At 52.7% G+C, this 14,495-nt stretch overlaps 5 protein-coding genes across 5 annotated transcripts; 2 read left to right on the top strand and 3 right to left on the bottom strand.

Annotated features, from left to right (window-relative positions):
• Nucleotides 1-717: 717 nt before the first annotated feature.
• NECHADRAFT_77805 (uncharacterized protein) lies at nt 718-1,362 on the top strand (the record flags this gene model as incomplete). The annotated part of the gene is made up of 1 exon (XM_003053080.1): nt 718-1,362. The coding sequence occupies one exon, from the start codon at nt 718-720 to the stop codon at nt 1,360-1,362; it is 645 nt and encodes a 214-aa protein (XP_003053126.1).
• Nucleotides 1,363-2,303: 941 nt separating this feature from the next.
• On the bottom strand, nt 2,304-6,785 carry NECHADRAFT_59159 (uncharacterized protein). Its single transcript, XM_003052576.1, has one exon. The coding sequence runs from the start codon at nt 6,756-6,758 to the stop codon at nt 2,478-2,480; it is 4,281 nt and encodes a 1,426-aa protein (XP_003052622.1). The 5' UTR covers nt 6,759-6,785; the 3' UTR covers nt 2,304-2,477.
• A 1,154-nt stretch (nt 6,786-7,939) lies between these two features.
• NECHADRAFT_35871 (uncharacterized protein) lies at nt 7,940-9,889 on the top strand (the record flags this gene model as incomplete). Its single annotated transcript, XM_003053079.1, has 1 exon — nt 7,940-9,889. The coding sequence occupies one exon, from the start codon at nt 7,940-7,942 to the stop codon at nt 9,887-9,889; it is 1,950 nt and encodes a 649-aa protein (XP_003053125.1).
• A 324-nt stretch (nt 9,890-10,213) lies between these two features.
• NECHADRAFT_36669 (uncharacterized protein) lies at nt 10,214-10,723 on the bottom strand (the record flags this gene model as incomplete). The annotated part of the gene is made up of 2 exons (XM_003052575.1): nt 10,214-10,482; nt 10,537-10,723. The coding sequence occupies 2 exons, from the start codon at nt 10,721-10,723 to the stop codon at nt 10,214-10,216; spliced, it is 456 nt and encodes a 151-aa protein (XP_003052621.1).
• A 2,605-nt stretch (nt 10,724-13,328) lies between these two features.
• NECHADRAFT_73519 (mitochondrial 54S ribosomal protein YmL39) lies at nt 13,329-13,929 on the bottom strand. The gene is made up of 3 exons (XM_003052574.1): nt 13,904-13,929; nt 13,709-13,825; nt 13,329-13,651 (listed from the first exon to the last, which is right to left on the bottom strand). Exons 1-3 carry the CDS (start codon nt 13,914-13,916, stop codon nt 13,608-13,610), a joined length of 174 nt encoding a protein of 57 aa, XP_003052620.1. The 5' UTR covers nt 13,917-13,929; the 3' UTR covers nt 13,329-13,607.
• Between the last annotated feature and the right edge of the window lie 566 nt (nt 13,930-14,495).

Below are 14,495 nucleotides of genomic sequence, written 5' to 3'. Positions count from 1 at the left end.
CCTGGTCTTCTCCCTTTGGGAATTACATACAGACGCTGTTTAGCGGGCTGGGTAGAAAGTGAGGCTCTTGAATCTGCGGGAGGGGGGATGGCTGTCAATTGATAAATCTCCAAGCTTACCTGTCCAATTATCGGCTTCCTCCTTCACTTCTTCCCCCCCCTCGCTACGCCCGGCCTGAGCTTTAAAGGTCGCCCCGTCTATCGGGACCGGCAAGAAAGCTCCCTCTAAACAGCTTCCTAGGAATGCAAACCTGCACTAGCTATCTAATGGTGTCATGTATTCTCACCTCTCTCAGCCTGACTCAACCACATAACAACCCAACCGACTGAGGAGGAGATGAGGGAGGCTCGGCGTCGCAACCCAGCCCGGAGGAGAACGTCTCAATTACAGAGAGAACTATTGCGTCCCCAGTTCACTAGACAGCTGGAAAGGTATCTCAATTCCAGGGAGCCGCTCGAACCAGAGCAACCTGCATCCGCTCAGGCCTCGCCCAGTCAGCCAGCAGGGGGCACACAGAACTTGGATACACCCTCATACTCGACAACTGAAAGTACCACAGCATTGTCTGTGAGCTTTTCCGGGGACCGTGTCACCGCAGCATACCGGCCGCCTGAGGCGGACGGTCAACCAGTCTTCAGCCCAGATTTCGACCTCTTCCCTCTCGACACTACTTCCGGATACAATGCACAGCAACCAACTCCCGAAACTTTCCACACCATGAACACCAACAATATAAATGTCTATGGCTATCCGTCATATGACCAAGGCACATCCGACATCGATCCGGGCACCATCAATACTTGGGCCCAACCTAGCTCCCTATCAGCCGGGGATTGGAGCACCCAAAGCCAGCATTACACCAACCACCCCTCTATGCAGGCACCAAACAACACAAATACGTTCAGCCCACAGACTTGGGTGCAGCAACCTCAACCTACCGTTGACTTGAATTCTGTCCAGTTTCAGTCTGTCAAGATCAGGAAACCGAACCAAGAATGGGCATCCATCGACGTTTTCTACAACCCACGGATGCAGCTGAGTTACCTCACCAAAGGAGCTGCAGAGGAAGCTGGTTGCTCTCTTAACGATCTGATGACATTCTATCCCGGCAACAACGGCCACGGCTGGACGCAAGATGGGGTTCAGGCCCCTGCTTACTGGGTTGAGATCGAAATCAAGAGCGAGATGAGAAGCCCTGGTCCTTTTTGGTTTCCGAAGAGGAAGGAGAATATCGCCATCTACCCGCTCCCCCAGTACCCAGGTACCAACGCCGGGTTGATCATGGGCCAAAAACTGTGGGAGAATTTGTTCTCGCGACGAAGCGGTGGCACTGCCCCTGCTTCCCAATCCTTCAGCAACTAGGTTAAGTAGGGGGGTTTGTGACCCCCATTGTTTCCTGGAACTCCCTCTTCCCTTTGGTCTCGAGAGCCAAGGTAAGGTGCGCCGATCACCCTCCATCAGAGGAACTTATCATCGAGGTTTAACAGTCAGCTGAATTAATCCACTGTCCAGGGGGGGCAGGAAACAAGGGGGGTCACAAATCCTCCGACTTAACCTCAACCCATACGTTCCACTAGGTTCCGACATCAACAACCACGTTCGACATATCACCATCTTCGAAGTGAGGAATATATTGATCACACGGGCCATAAGCGCCAGTGATTACTTGACGTTTTCTTTCGCCCACCTGACGAGAAGCAAGGGCGAAGTCCTGCGCACTCGACAACATCCATTGTCCGAGAGGCAAATACACGACCCGGCTTTCTTGTCGAGGGCCTGTTTGACCCACAAGCGCGTACGAGGCTTGTGTTTTACGGCCATTCACTAACTATGACGTTGCAAGACGTTGTTGTCATGTGCAGGGGCTGGAGTCTCGTCTTAACCTACCTAACCAACACACCCTCACTCAAGCCTCGAGCGAGTCTCGAATCAAGTACAGAAGCTCTCCACGGACGAGCGACGAGCGAATCAACAGTCACCATGTTTTTCCGACATCCGTTTCCCCTTCCACCCACACGACTGATCTTCTCTGAATCATCATGACACGTTTTCGAGGTTACCGCAGTTGCGAGACTGACAGATTGACCAACAATCTTGCAACATGTTATTGCGTGTTTTTTTCTGTCTCTTTGCTTTTCCCTTGCCCTTTCCCTTTGTTCGCGGGTGGTTTAAGTTCAAGGTTACGGTCATTAGTTCTGAGGATACGACATCAACGACGAGAGTACGATACTTATTCACAAATACATGCACATACACTCCTTTTAAACTTGCGCCACTGCCATTGCCAGACAAGGAACTCGAGTAAAAATGACATATTCGAGGTTTATTTGCATGATGATGAGTTACCTATCCAATTGTATGTATGCACCAGAACTACTTGCTAGAAACGCCATACACCGACAAAACACCCCCCACCCGCCAACTATCGATCGAGTGACGCCTCCCAATGCCTATACTTGTACTGTATCTGTATTGAATCATAATAATAGATGCAGCGCTCGCACGCCTTTCTCGGCCGCCGCAATGTGCCAGGGTCTCACATCCATCTCACGGTCCACGACGCCTCGCGCCCTGGCCAACGTCCCCAGGCCCCTGAAGTAACACAGCATCTCTCTAAGTAGGGGTTCGTACGCCCGTGGGGTGGCCTCGGTATGCACGAGGTTGACCTCCATCACCACCGGCGGGTCTTCGATCCTCGTTCCGGTTCGTTTGATAAGGTAGCCGCTCACAAGTGCTGGTCGAACCTCGAGCAGAGTGGTGGAATTGCCCAATCTGTGTCCGACAACAGCCCCCCAAGTCTGATCTGTGGCGTCGATGAGGAACGAGTCGCCATCTATCTCGCCGGCACTCTCAGCACCAGGCGTAGCACCTGGGGGGTTGTTGTCACGCATTGGAGTTGCTGGTGTTGTGGTTTGCTCCGGCGAGACGATACTGGCTTGTGGTGTTGAGACAGGTGTCGAGTAAAATGCCGAGGTTGCTGTGTGAGGAATCTTGACTGTTGGTGGTATAAGTTGAAGGGATGGGTTGGTGTCTACCGTCATCAACACCATGGTGAAGGAGGCCTTGTCATCCAGCTTGGAAGCTGTTTGCCACCACTCAACCTCTCTCTGATCCATGGGTCCTGACTTGGTCACAACCACTCGCCAGTGGACCTTCCAGATCGACATCATAGCCAGTGTTGTTGCCCAGATCTCAACCAAGATAGCCGCTTTCTGTTGAGCTGTGGATCGGTCAGGGGTCCTTGTCCTGGTGACGGAGTAGGAAGCAGTCGCCTGCTGTTGTCCACGGTTATCGGTCCATGCTGCTGTAATCCACCGCCCGTCCAGACTCTCAGCATATCCAACATGGAGACACGAGTTCTCATGCATAAGAGACTGGGAGGGCGTGCTTCCGAGCTTGAAATCGATGATGCGAGGCAGAGGCTGCTCGAGCATGATCGCTGGAGCAGGTGTAGGGCCACCAAACTCGGGGTCCAGGAACAAAGTACACCGATCGTACGTTTCCATACAGAGTTTGATCATTTCTGAGGGACTCGGGATGACGAGAGATGTCGTGGATGATATCAAGTCCGAAGACACAAGTTGTAACACCAACTCATTCTGTGGAGTCTCTCGACGAGTTGCGAGCAAATCGCTATACTCATCAAAGCAGCGGTAGAAGGCTGTGCATGCTTCGATGATAGAAGCTGGGTTGTCGGGTGAATAGACAAAGTAAATCACCAGGTTCTTTTGCTTGGACTTCCACTCTGACAAGGAACCTCGAAGTACCTCCATACTCTCAACAAGGGCAGAGCCATGGCCTGTAATGGTGGCATCCGGAGAGGTCGAGATCCTATCAACCTCGTACGGCAAGACACCATCTTTCATCTCCCCAGAAAGCGCTAGCTTGTTGAAGGTTCCAAGCTTTAGAGATTCGTACACGCTCTTCAGACGGTCGAGGAACGTCCCCACATGATCCGGCATGCCTTTCCAGCCCGGAAAGATGCAGAGTGAGGCAATGTCTTTGGTGCCCCACGAGGGTGCCAGTCCAAGACTTTCCCAGAATGATACTGACGAGGGAAGCACAGATAACTTCGTCTCTGACCTACGAACCTCCAAATGGGGTACGGGAATCTGGTACAAGTTGTTGGGCCGCATTTGTTCCGAGTTGGGATCTCTGCCTGGAGCTGGTCTAGGCTGGAGACGATTTGGCTGTCCTACAAGTGGAAGGTCTGGAATGTCGAGAAGTCCCTTCAACCGAACTGGCGATGCACTTCCTAGGCTCGAGGGAACGACACTGTGGAGAAGTTGCAGGGAAGTGCGAGCAACATTGACTTCCTGGCCCCTTATTGTCGTCAACCCAGTCGTTGCGTCGGGTTTACGGTCAATACCAATCTCTAAGCGTCCGGTGGCCGCCTGCTCCGTAATGATTTGTGCAATCTCAACAAAGTCCTGGTTTGAGAGTCCGATATCAACATTGAGAGGCTCTGGCTCTGAAAAGAATCGAGAGAGCAACAACTCAGGAGATTCCGGTTTCGACAGCCTTGGCAACTCTATCGCAAGTTGCTCCTCAGTAGGCTCTTCGCTCAGCTCCGCCTCTTTCGTCGATGTAGCTTGAGATAGGACATCGTCGTCCACAACCGCCCGCTTCACACTTGACTTGACTGGTGAAGTAGGACCCCCTGACATGGAGCTCGAATCCTCTTGATCAGACTCGAGATCACTATCTTCGGAACCCGACATGTTCCCGTTTATCCTCGTAGGACTCGTGTTGTTGGAGACGTCCATCCCTGTGAAGCCCTTGATGAAAGTGCTGGCAGGAAGGGACAGTTTCCTCAAACTCGGCTTCAACTTCCCATGTCGTTCCAAGTACTCGGCATCCGAAAGAGTGTTGGAGTCGCGCTTCAGCCTCTCTGCCTCTTGATCCCTTGAGAAGTCAAAGGCACCACCTTGCTCGTATTTTTTATTAATTAAAGGGAGCTTTGGATCAAACTCGACCTTTTCAAAGATACTGCTCTTCCGGCGAGCGATCGGAGAAGGATTGCGAGAATCTTGTACAGGGCTGCTTAACGACGCCCGGACGCGCTTGAACACTGTTGCTGGGTCAAAGGGGCTTGATCCTCGTTTGGTAGAGTTGGGCCGCTCAGGTTTTGCACGGTGATCATCGTTTAGTGAACTTCGAGCATGTTTCAGTTCGGGCTTGGCAAAGACAGAGTCGTCAACCCCGGGTTTCGATTTGGGCCCTGTATGATCCTCGATGGGCTTTGGAGGCTCCGGCTGCTTGACTACCACAGGGGGCAGAGTTTGAGGAGGGGGCGGGATAGGATTTGGCTGCAAGTCTCCCATTGTGATGTCCAGGTCGTTGCCGTCAGGCTGATCGAAAAAGTCAAAGTCATCCTCTGTAATGTTGTGGTCGCCAAAGACATCTTCGCCCATGTCGCTCAAGATATTCTCAGACTCGCCCAGGAGATTGCTGTCACTTCGATCCCTCTTGGACTCGTGATGCCCATCCCATCCGTCGTTATCGGGGTCGGCCATCGGCGTCACTGTTGGCATTGCGGTATCGATGTCAACAGCAGCAGCAGTTGGAGGTGGGTTGCCAGGACTTGATATTGTCCCGTCTATTGAAGGTGTCACGCCGAGATGCTGCTGAATCGCATCAGGAGGCGTGGGATACATGACCCCAGCAGCCGCTGTGCTGGGTCGTCGGAGTGTCAGGGGAGATTGCCCGTTGACTCTTTGGGGTTGGGTTTCGCCACTGTTGACTTCCCTTGGGATTGCAAGCACTCGCTCTGCCTTTCGTTTTGAGACCTTCTCTTCCCTTTCTGACGTCGAGTTGAACCATCCTCGAGCATTTCCTAAGGGATCATGGCATTCCTCATGTCCACTCAGCATCGTATCTCCTATCCGGCAAGTAGTGGAAACCTCCAGCGGCCTTTTCCGAAAGCAAAGAGCCCCTGGCCAAGGCACTGTCGCGCGTGTCCGTTTTGGGTCATTTTCCGCGTCTGGAGAAGGTGGCTTCGAAATCAGCAGATTAATCCAGGAGCCTGCTTTGAAGTTGGAAGGGTTGAGTCCACAGTGTTGGAGGGCTCTAAGACATGAGTGCTTCCAAATGGAGTCCTGGGCATCCACAACTGTTCTAACGGCCACTGCTTGTGTATTTGGTGTTTGAGATAGGCTATGGTCAGCCACTGAGCCGTGATCGCCGTTGCTTGAACTTTGTTTCGTCGCCAAAACTCCATAGGGGGCAGCAAGGATCGGGCTGCTTGGCGAAATGGGATCCGTTGAAACAGCGTCTTCCACTGATGCTATGCTTCTGCAGTATGAAAAGTACAGGCTGATGATGAGGGAGCCAGTAGTTGTGAGATAAGTCTTGAATGTCCCAATAACTGGATCGCTTGGCAGAGAGCCCCTTTCTTGCTCACTCGCGTCGCCTAGCGGCGGAGGGATCAAGACAGTTCGATAGTTGAGCGGAACAGCCATCGATCGGCTACAGAACGCGAATGATACTGAAAAAAGAATGGCAACGATGAAATTCTCGTAAATAGTCTTTGGCACAGGTTGCGCCGCCTTGGTTTCAGTAGGTTGAGCTGATAACTGCGCATCTCCTTCTTGCAGGTTTCCGCCCATAGCTTGCGTCGGCGAGAGCATCGAGTTCCGTTGAGACGAGTCCGTAGTAGGGTTGGCCGAGGGGGGATTCGCCGCAGGATTTTGTGTAGTGTTTCCCGGGATGCGGCTCTTTTGCAGGGCCATAGGCTCGAGTGTGCCCTCCTCCACCATTCCAAGCGTATATCCGCAAACTTCGAGGGTGGCGCCTGGGACAGGGCTGACGGCATCGGTTGCGCCATCTTTGCTCACGATTTGAAAAATCCATATTCCTAGTCGATTGGTATCGTATGAGACGAGTCGTCCTTGGTCACGAAGGATGCTCTCGATCTCAAGAGCGGAAGATTGGAAGCTCTGGGATTGGTCGGGGGACGGCTCGTAGATGCGAAAGGCAATGGACGCGATATTATTCTACCGGAGGTTCGAGTTAGCAAGTTATAAGTTCTAGGACATCCAGAACCTACAATCGACAGGGTATTCGTTTCATATTCGCCGGTCTCCATCTCGGCAACTTGCTCGCCGCCCCGAAGTCGCAAGCCGTGAATTGCGGCTCAGGGTACGACAACGTACCGCGACGAGGCGCAAGTCGTTTCGTCTCGAGGCTCGGACACGGTCTTGTTACACGATTGCGACCGACGGGCTAACGCAGAGATCCTCTGAATATCGTTGTGAAAAGGATGGTTGTTGGAGCAGCAGACTCCCCGGACTCCATCTCAACGAGCGAGAGTGTTGGGCCGAGCAGCTCGGGATGGCGCCACGGAGAGCTGTAGTCGCTCGATCGTCGTGGCTATTTTGGGTCCGATACTGAAGAAGAGAGAGGCTATGCCTTGAGAACTGGTCGAAGTATTATCGGCATGAGAATGGATTTGATGATGATGTGGCTTTGTCGGTCAGCTCGATGTTGATGATGTCGCAGGCGCAGGATGGCGGAGATGGAAATTCGGTGGAGGCTGCCCGTCGCGCGGAGGGCCAGGGCCAGTGAGCCTCAGCTGGGATGGGGGGACTTTGCGGAACGACCAGCCGGGCTCAACCAGGTTAGCTAGGGGACTGGCTAGGGATGTTTTAGGGGGTCGGGGATTGGATCTTAGGGGACGTCAGCGCTTGGGCGTTCAACCATACAGGGGCGTAGGGACCAATCCCGAAGGGCCGGGATATGCGGAGCTCGAATGGCCGACCACGGATAGGAGCGGGGACATCTTCACCGAACCTACCGAGCTCACCGTGGATGTGGGGCGCAGTTTTTCTTCACCTTGATTTTTTTCTGAGACCCTGCGCTCCCGTCGCGAATCGCAAAACTTGCCAGTTACCTACAACACCAAGCTTTTTGTACACGACTCGTTTTGCGATTCGCGGCCATGAAGCTTTCCAATCCGGGAACCGTTCCCGTCTACACAATCTCTGGGGCGTCCACAGCTCGCCCCCTTCCAGACTGGCTTGCCCGGCGCAGAAAGCGAAGTTTGAAGGGTGATGCCGAGTACCAGAACCGTGTCGAGCTCCTGCAGGATTTCGAGTTCGAGGAGGCAAGCAACTGTATCCGGGTCAGCGAGGATGGCGATTGGATCATGAGCACTGGCACATACAAGCCTCAAATCCACGTTCACAACCTACCTCAGCTGTCGCTGTCCTTCGCCCGCCACACCAACTCTCTCAACCACTCTTTCGTCCTCCTCTCATCCGACTACTCGAAATCTCTTCACCTTCAGACCGATCGCCGTCTCGAGTTTCATACCCCTATGGGCTGTCACACTGAAGTCCGTCTTCCTAGATATGGTCGCGATCTTGTCTACGATAGGCAATCGACTGAAGCTCTTGTTCCGGCCGTTGGTCTGGATGCCGATGGCAAGGGCGAAGTTTTTCGAATGAACCTGGAACTGGGACGTTTCATGAAATCATACCAAATTGAGGTTGGTGGCGATGATGAGATGACGGGTGGTGGCTTGCAGGGAGGTATTGGTGTTGGCAGTGTCAACACTGCAGCAATCGCAGAAAATACCCACAGCCTGATGGCCTTTGGAACCTCAATAGGAACTGTCGAGTTCTGGGATCCGCGGTCTAAGTCCAGAGTTGCTCTACTCGGAGGCCATGAAGGCGAGGTCACCGCACTCGACTTTAGCCCTTCAGGCCTATCCATCATCACTGGCTCGTCCAGTGGCATGATGCAAATTTTCGACCTACGACGGCCAGTACCCCTTATGAAGAAGGATCAAGGATATGGCTTCCCTGTTCAAAAACTCATTCATATGACTACCGCTTCGCAAGAAAAGAAGATTCTTTCTGCCGATAAGCGTATCATCAAGGTCTGGGATGAGACGACGGGAGACCCCTGGACATCCGTGGAGCCTCTTGTGGACATCAATGATGTCGCCTGGTGTAAGGACACCGGTATGCTTCTTACTGCCAACGAAGGCAAACAACAGCATGCATTCTTCGTTCCTCAGCTTGGCCCTGCCCCTAAATGGTGCTCTTTCTTGGACAACATGGTCGAGGAGATGGCAGAAGAGGTGCACACGGAAACATACGACAACTACAAGTTCTTGACGCTGCCCGAGCTCAAGCAGCTAAGCTTGTCTCATCTTATTGGAAAGACCAACTTGCTCCGGCCATACATGCATGGATACTTTGTGGCATCTAAGCTGTACGAGCAAGCTAGGTTGATCGCCAACCCCTACGTCTGGGAAGAGGAGAGGACAAAGCGTATCAAGGAGAAGGTCGAAAAGGAACGTGCCAGCAGAATCAGGGGCACCAAGAAGGTCAAGGTCAACCAGAGACTGGTGGACAAGCTTCTCAAGAAGCAGGAGAACAGAGAAGAAGTCGACACCAAGGCTGGCATTCTTGGCGATTCCCGATTCAGCAAGCTGTTCGAGGATGAAGCCTTTGCCATTGATGAGACTAGCGGAGAATTCCGAGCTCTCAACCCCAGCACCTTGGTGGATCAGCCAGTCGATCCCAAGGCTCCGACTCGGTATCAGGGCAAGGACTCTGATGAGGAGTCTAGTGATGACGATATGGGAGAGGATGAAATCAGGGCACCAAAGAAGTCAAAGGACGATGTGGTAATGCGGGTGTCGTCTACCAGCAACCAGGGCAGAACAGTCAGGGACACTGCACTTGGCTCGAGACAGCAGAAGTCGGGTCGGATCAACAAGGCTCGAGGAGAGGTGGTCGGCGAGCGGCAAGTGTCATTTGTTCCCGAGTCAAAGAAGAAACAGAGGCAGCGAGAGGAGGAGGAGGCCGCACCCCCACCCAGGGAGAAGCGATCTGGTGCTCGACGAAGCGCCAGTTCCAACACGTTCAGACGGATGTAAGATGCAGTGGGGGAAAAAGGCGCTTGGAATTTCATTATCAAAAAAAGCAAAGGCGTTATTGCTCGCTCCCGGAGACAAAGATCAGACAGCCCATGCGTGGAGGTTACTAGTTATACATGATGATACCCGGATCCTGTCCGCCGTAGAACGCCTGAGACCGCAACTCTTGTTCCTCCTCCCATCGTCCCCCATCAAGTCTGCCATCAACCCTCCCTGCCCGTGCTGCCCAACGAGTGACACAACTTCCTTCGTACCTGGTACCTTGTACCACCGCAGTTGCCAACTGCATCAGTCTCGCAACAAGATCCCCCCTCTTCCTCGTCCTCACTTGCGTCCCCAACCCTTCTCCTTCCGCTTTGCCTCTGCTTTGGCCAGCCCCTTCTCAAGATCCTCGGGCCGAATTCCAGGTGTTGGGGGGACGTCGTCATCGATTCGTGTACGATTCCGGAGCGAGTGTGAGTCCTTGACTGAAGATGGAAACTCGGACCTTCTTGGTGTAATGGCGGCAACCACCTTGCGGGCTGATCTCCTGATTGTCTCCTTGACCTTCCATTCACGCTTCTTGGCGACGAAGAAGAGAATGGCTGTAGAAACTGGTAGAGAGTTAGCACGTGAAACCCGAAACGTGCACTGCAGGAACCACTTACTTCCAATGAGACTGACAAAGACGACCACGACGATGATGGCGATCATGCCACCCTGAGAGATGGAGACAGAGTTGCTAGAGCTATCGCCGGAAGCACCTGCTTCAGTACCAGCATCGACATCCGGGGCACTGTCGTCGCCATACGGCTTCTCTGAAGCCAGAGGGAAGGGATCAGTTGTGGTCGACATGGTGTCTTGGAGCAGAAGTCGTTGGCTTGGATGCCAATGGCTGGAGCTGGGCTGTTGAAGAGCACTGAAATGACGGTTCACAGAACCTGAAGAGTCGAAGCCAGCTGCGAGACCGTGTAAGTGGGATGGATAGAGTGAACTTTTTCTCCCGCACGAAGCCCCGTGCTGGGACAGCCACTTGTATTTACATCCATCTCGCATATCTCTGCTTCCCTGCTCCCCACATGCGTAGTGGCCCAGCCCATGATACAGTCAACGTCGCTCCCAACTTTGCGATTCATGACGGCGAGTTATCATTGGATCCCCATGACAAGGCCGAGACTCGAGTGCAGGACTTGGAACTGCGAAATAGCAACAGCCGACGGTGGGTTCGCTTGTGATTGGTGAGTGCCGACCTCGAAGCGCCGAGCGGCAACGCCTATGTCAGGGGTCCGTCCAATGAGATTCCGCAAGGGCGTTCCCACGACGGAGACGCCTGTTGGTCGTCACGCGCCAGAGGGTGACTGATGCAGGGACATTGTCGGCTCTAGAGTTTTCCTCTGTGATGGGCGGCTGGATTGGTCATTCCCGGGCTGCAGCCCTGGGCAGAGAGTTGCATCGCCAACGGGATCGTCGTTGGTGTTGGAAGTGCGTTTCACTCTTTCATGCTGGGTCCGTGAAGACGGCGGCTGGGATGCGTCAGGGGAGCAAAGTAGCGGTGGCCTGTGCGTTTCGACTCTGTCAAGCGAAGCGCCATGAGCCATATTTAGATCCATGTCTTGGTGTTTCTCGTGCATGCTATCTGTCGTCATTGGCAGTGGCGTTTCAAAGGCTGCCAACTCCATGATGACTGCTCTTTTGGTCTTTTCCGAAATGTACGACGAAACCAGGCAGTCCGATGAGGCATGACATTCAGTCAGGCATGCCTAGGAGGTACTGAGATGGAGGCATTCTGCTCAACGTGGCAATGTTAGTCAACGCCGCGAATAGGACTGCTATTGGCTTAGCATTGTGACTTGATTTCTATATCTCTATAACTATTCTAAAGTATAGTATAATATTATTAAATAAGAAAAATAATTATATAAATATTTTATTTATTTTATTTTTATAAAATAGAGTATGAAGAAATTCAGCGGCTACAGGCAGACCTGACGCAGCTACGAGCAGATCTGACAAACAAAGAAGACGAACTCACCCATGAGAGGCTGACCGTAGCTGCTCTTCGGGCCAGCATCCAACAGAATGTCAACATCGACCAAGTGGAACAGCTGTTCCAGGATCAACAGAATCTTTTCCTTTCCAAGTACGTTGTACAAACCGCTTGCTGACTTTGCTAACATCCCAGCAGGTTCAATGCAATCTTGTGGTTCCTGTCAAACAATCGAATCAACCCATCTGATCTGACGGCAGCAGGCGACAGATTCAAGGATAACATCCTTGCAAGGTACGTGGTTCTCTGGCCGTTGTCTGCATTCACATATACTAAATACATACCAGAATTCTGCCTGAGCTTCAGTCCATGGTTGATCAGCAAGATGCAATCAATGGCAATCTTGGGCGGGAGTTTGAGCAAGGAGGGGTTGCCCCCGAGGATCTCGGCGTCCGGCTCGATGAGTCCTTGAAGAGATCGGGGGACTTGCAACGCGCGATGCACACTGCCAGTTGCAGGATACAGTGATCGGGGATCTCAGAATCCAACTCGATGGTGTCAACCAGATGACGGGCCTCGGCGCGGTCGAAGGGCCGTTGTGGGTGATCCCAAAACAGACTCGATGTCAGCGGGAACGACGATATCAGTTGCTGAAGAGCGATCACGACGGCGTGCTGCCAATGCCGAAAGCTTGCGTTCGGCTATACGAGCCCGCTCCGGCGGCGTGACGAAGACGTCTGCAAACTCCCAGAGACTCTCGCCTTCGGCACCCTTCACTACGTACGATGAGTGGGAAAGGGGACACCGCAAGGGCAAGAAGTGAAGGGCGTCGGGCGCAACCTTCTACCCATGATTATCACAAACAGCCCGGGATTGAGACCACTGCGACACAATGGTCTCGTCACGGAATGCGACTTCAGAAAAACGAGCAAGTAGTGCGTTCAACGGCCGACTGGCTGAGATGGTAGCGTTTCACAGACCACATCCTCATTGATCGTCGACAGTTTCGGTTTTGTCATTCTTACCGAGATGGGAGTGTTTTACGGATCACATCATCATTATCGATCGTCGACAGTTTCGCCTTTGCCATTCTTACTGGAGGAAGACACACGACGACATGGCCATGCATCGATGATTACGGGCCAGGCAACCACGCCGGTTTACTATTGCTATGAGATCTTCAACATGTTTATACATCGATTATCCGGGGAGGCAGGCGAAGTCCCCACTTCATCATCATCAGGGCAACAGGCAACGGCTCCGGTGCATGATTGTTATGGTGATGACATTCAAAGATGTGATGGTGGGACAGTGCAAGGCTGACACCGAGTATTTTGGCAATCTCGAGGCGGAGACAACTGAGACTGAAGATGTGGACCATCAAATGTACCTACTTATCAAGAGCCAGTCTACAGTGATATCTTCAGCCGTAATACAAACTGCACGACACCTCAGGACTCAAATTCTGTGCTTCAGAGACATGTCATCAATTGCAGTCATGCATGGTGTAACGTGAAATTGTGGTTTATGATGTACATGTACGTCGCATCTCGTGAGGCGAGGTGATCCAAGGGCCCAAACTCCAACAATGCTCTGTCGTATAGTGTTACAAATGGTGTTGGCCGCGATGGGCGGAAAAGCGTTTCTTTCTTTTCTCCCTCTCTCCCCTTCTCTGGCCAACCTGGGCAGATCAGTTCTCTCGAGGCGGAACCGACGGATCGTGGGTATCATGGAGCAGGATCGGAATAGATATCATTTCCTCTTCTTCGTCTCGAGGAACAAGACCTTCTTGCGGACTGTGTCTCCATGTCAGCACAGAAGACAGCAGAGAGAGCAATTGCAGTGAGACATACCAATAGGATCATACTTCAACATGCTCATCATGGGAGCGGTCCTGGGGCGCTTGAAGGTGTAGAAGAAGCCCGTCATGGCCATGGAGATGAGGCGCACATGCATCAAACGAGCCTTGGCTGCAAGAGGGAATTGAGTCAGTTGCTGTCACAATCAGAAGAATTGGACGACCAATGCGCCAGGGAAAGCTTCCTTACCCTTCTTTGCCATGATGATTGAGGCGTAGGGGAGACTCGGATTGGATGGCTTGTCTGGTGGGATGGGTGCCGGTGATGCTGGATGGGAAATTTCCGGAGGACGGAGGTTGTCGGGAGGCGGGTCAACGTAGTGCCGGCTTGACACCCCCTCCTCACCTGTGAGGAGCACTTCGGTGAGTGAGCTTCACCGAGGGGCCTAGTGCTGCAACTTGAGCTGGGCCATTGACCAATGAGAAGGCTCAGAGTCAGCACATCAGACACAAAGCAATTATCACAACCTGCAGAGCTACACGATAGGAGCAAATAATGTCAGAGAATAGAGATAAGGGTGCAGCACAAGTCCCGAGTCCAGAAGGGTCTGGGACCGGCATTTCCGGCCCTACCGCCTTGCGCAATGCTGTATCACACTCACTGGATTGGAATGGATATCGGGCAGTTGTGCGCGCGAAGCGATATAATACAGAGAGGAGCGTCACAACTACCTAGGGAGGTAGTAAAGCTACTGTACTGTGCTTTATCATCTGGGACGCCCGTGTGACACTATGTACTTGTAGCTCCTTGCCACGATCTACCACTGGCCGGAAGAGCTGCA

Source organism: Fusarium vanettenii (genome assembly GCF_000151355.1).
Source record: "Fusarium vanettenii 77-13-4 chromosome 3 genomic scaffold NECHAsca_2_chr3_3_0, whole genome shotgun sequence".
NCBI classification, from domain to species: Eukaryota; Fungi; Ascomycota; class Sordariomycetes; order Hypocreales; family Nectriaceae; genus Fusarium; species Fusarium vanettenii.
The sequence above is the reverse complement of the archived record's forward strand: the minus strand, read 5'-3'. Positions and strand labels throughout refer to the sequence as shown.